Below are 2,765 nucleotides of genomic sequence, written 5' to 3'. Positions count from 1 at the left end.
CCTCCAAGGGATCTGATCTTTGGGGGCTGGGAGCGTTATTGTTTTAAAACAAACGAGGGATGACAGGAGCTAACAGAGGGTTTTTAAGAACACGATTCAAAGGGCTCTTGAAAGCTGCTGGAGAATATGAATGCGCCTTTGAAGTGCGAATGTGCCCATTTGTTAAACTGAGAGGAGCCGGCTGCCTCCGAGGATGGGGAATCATTTTTCTTGGCAAATGAGTGCCTGCCTGCCTCTCTGCCCTTCCCCAGCTCCAGAGATACGCAAGGACCCCAGAAATGGGGGACCGGGGTGGGGAGGTGGCAGACACCCCCTCAGGACACACTCTAGGAGAGGCGCCGCTCCAGCGTCTTTAAGGCAGTGTGCTCACATGACCCGTTGTTAAGAGTGATGGGCAGACGGGCCAGTGAGCAGCGTCAGCTCCGAGCTGGGAACATCGGCGCCCGCGGAGAGATGCCGAGGGGCAGAGTGGTCCAGAGTGTGCCCCTTGCACGTTTGCACCTGCTCTCCGGCCGCTGTCAGACCACCCCCCGGCCTGCCCTCCAGTGGCCCCCACAGTGAGGGTCTGTAGCAGGGTTGGGGTTCCAGGAAGACTCCCTACAGTCTCTAGTGAAGATGGAGAGACCTTGGGGTTGAGTGGGAATCTCTGCAGCCAGCTGGTGGACCCGGGCCCCAAGCTGACATTCGGCTTGTCCTGAGTTGTTCGTCTGTGCATAAGCTCAGAGTGAGGCTTTGTCACAAATGCAGAAACTTATCTGAAACCCAAGGATGCCCAACCCTGGTTAAATCTGAGGGTGAGGGGGTAGAGCGGGGATCCAGGCCTCCAAGCCCCACTGATCCTCCAAAAATTCCACCTGGGACGCAGGAGGGGCCCTGCTCCCCCAGCTCCTGCACACCGGCCCCCGCCCCCAGCCTGCCAGGCCGCAGCTGGGTTCACTCCCTTCCACCCTTGAGTCACTGCCTCCCCGAGCCGACAAGTGCCCCTTTCTCTTCTCTGGCTTGTCCCATATCTGAGGCCTGAGGAATAGTGCTTATATTTTTCACTGTCTGGCTCCTAGTGGATCATTAACTCTCAGACTGAGGTCTGTCTGGGGCGTCAGCCAGCGCCGAGGGTGATGGAACCCCCTTCCCTGGCAGGAACACCAATTCTCTGATGTTGGAAAAGAAATGAATGTTTGCAGAACATTTACTCCGGGCCAGGCACAAACCTAGTATTTTCACAGTTGTTATCTCATTTAACAATGGGCTTCCCTGGTGGCTCAGGTGGCAAAGAATCTGCCTGCAATGCAATGTTCAATCCCTGGGTCGGGAAGATCCCCTGGAAAAGGGCATGGCAACCCACTCCAGTATTCTTGCCTGGAGAATTCCACGGACAGAGGAGCCTGGTGGGCTACAGTCCATGGAGTCGCAAGGAGTTGGACACGACTTAGTGACTAACACTATCTCATTTAACTCTTAAGATATCTCAGCAGCTGTTTCTCTTCCTGTGTCTCCTGATGGAGAAACTGAGACTCAGCTAGATGAATACGTGTCCGCAGCCAGGCAGCTGAGCACAGACAGGGTGTGGTGCCAGGACCCCTCTCCCACAAGGCTTGGAGGTCGGGTGCCCAGTGCCTGATTTGCCAGCAGCTTTCTGGCTTTGTGCACTGCCCACCCCTCGGGCAGGGTGATGGGTGGAAAGTGCTTGGATTTGGGTCTGGCAAGCTCAGAGGGTAAAGCGTCTGCCTACAATGCGGGGCTTCCCTGATGGCTCAGAGGTTAAAGCGTCTGCCTGGAATGCGGGAGACCCGGGTTTGATCCGTGGGTCAGGAAGATCTCCTGGAGAAGGAAATGGCAACCCACTCCAGTACTCTTGCCTGGAGAATCCCATGGACGGGGAGCCTGGTAGACTACAGTCCACGGGGTGGCAAAGAGTCGGACACGCCTGAGCGACTTCTCTTTCACTTTTCACTTTCAGGCCTAGACCTGACTCGCCCTGGTTGTAGCTCAGGGCTGCAGGTCCGTGGGCCGTACTCCTGAGAGCAGGTGATCAAAGCCCCTGCACAGAGCGTGCTCGCTGGATGAGCTGGTGAACAGTGCTTCCTGGAGCTCGCTTCCTCCATCTCTCAGACGCAAAGGCGTTGAGTCTGCCTGTGGGTGCCTTAAATCCATCTTCCTCTCCATTCACGTTTCACCTTCATGGTCAAGTTCAGGGTTAAGTGCTCAGCCTGCAGGGCTGGCTGCTTGCCTTCCAACTGTGTGAGCCCAGGCGGGTTTCTAACCCCTCTCTGAAAGGTGGGTTTTGATCCTATCTGCTGTGGGCTTGCATGTGAGAGGACGTTAAAGCCCCTGGAAGGACCCAGAACCTAGTGGTGCTTTGGTCCCTGTGTTGTTTCCAGTGCGGGCCCCTCCCCCAGCCCAGCCCCTCCCCTAAAACACAGGTCTGCTCAACGATGGGCGTGGAGGCCCTCTCCCCCTCACTGCGCCTCCCAGTTCTTTTGCCAACCCCTCCGTCTACTTCACTTCTGCCCCTTTTCCAACTGGCCGGAAGACAGAAAGCCTGTGTTTCCACCCAAAGCTTTTGGTCCAAGTGGTCCCCTGAAGCCTGGGGTCCTGCGTGCACTGTCTGTGTCAAGGGGAGCTGCGGGGGGCTCGTGCTTGGCTGGGCTGAGTCGGGTCAAAGGGCTAGGGAAGAGCAGAGCAAGGGCTGTACCCAGGCCCACAGCCCAGGCAGCGGCACTTCTTCTGGCCCCACAGCCAACCTGGTGTGAGTGAGGAGGTCGAGG

General features: G+C 57.1%; 1 protein-coding gene across 1 annotated transcript in view; it reads left to right on the top strand.

Moving 5' to 3' along the window:
* The window catches only part of SDK2 (sidekick cell adhesion molecule 2), a 147,385-nt gene that overhangs the window by 1,221 nt on the left and 143,399 nt on the right, over nucleotides 1-2,765 (top strand). The window contains exon 3 of the mRNA XM_010856483.1: nucleotides 2,616-2,746. Coding sequence (XP_010854785.1) covers nucleotides 2,616-2,746 — 131 coding nt within the window. The remainder of the gene's footprint in view (nucleotides 1-2,615; nucleotides 2,747-2,765) is intronic.

The sequence above is a fragment of the Bison bison genome, unplaced genomic scaffold, assembly GCF_000754665.1.
Source record: "Bison bison bison isolate TAMUID 2011002044 unplaced genomic scaffold, Bison_UMD1.0 scf7180017864371, whole genome shotgun sequence".
Classification (NCBI taxonomy): Eukaryota; Metazoa; Chordata; class Mammalia; order Artiodactyla; family Bovidae; genus Bison; species Bison bison.
This window is presented reverse-complemented; position numbering and strand designations above follow the sequence as displayed.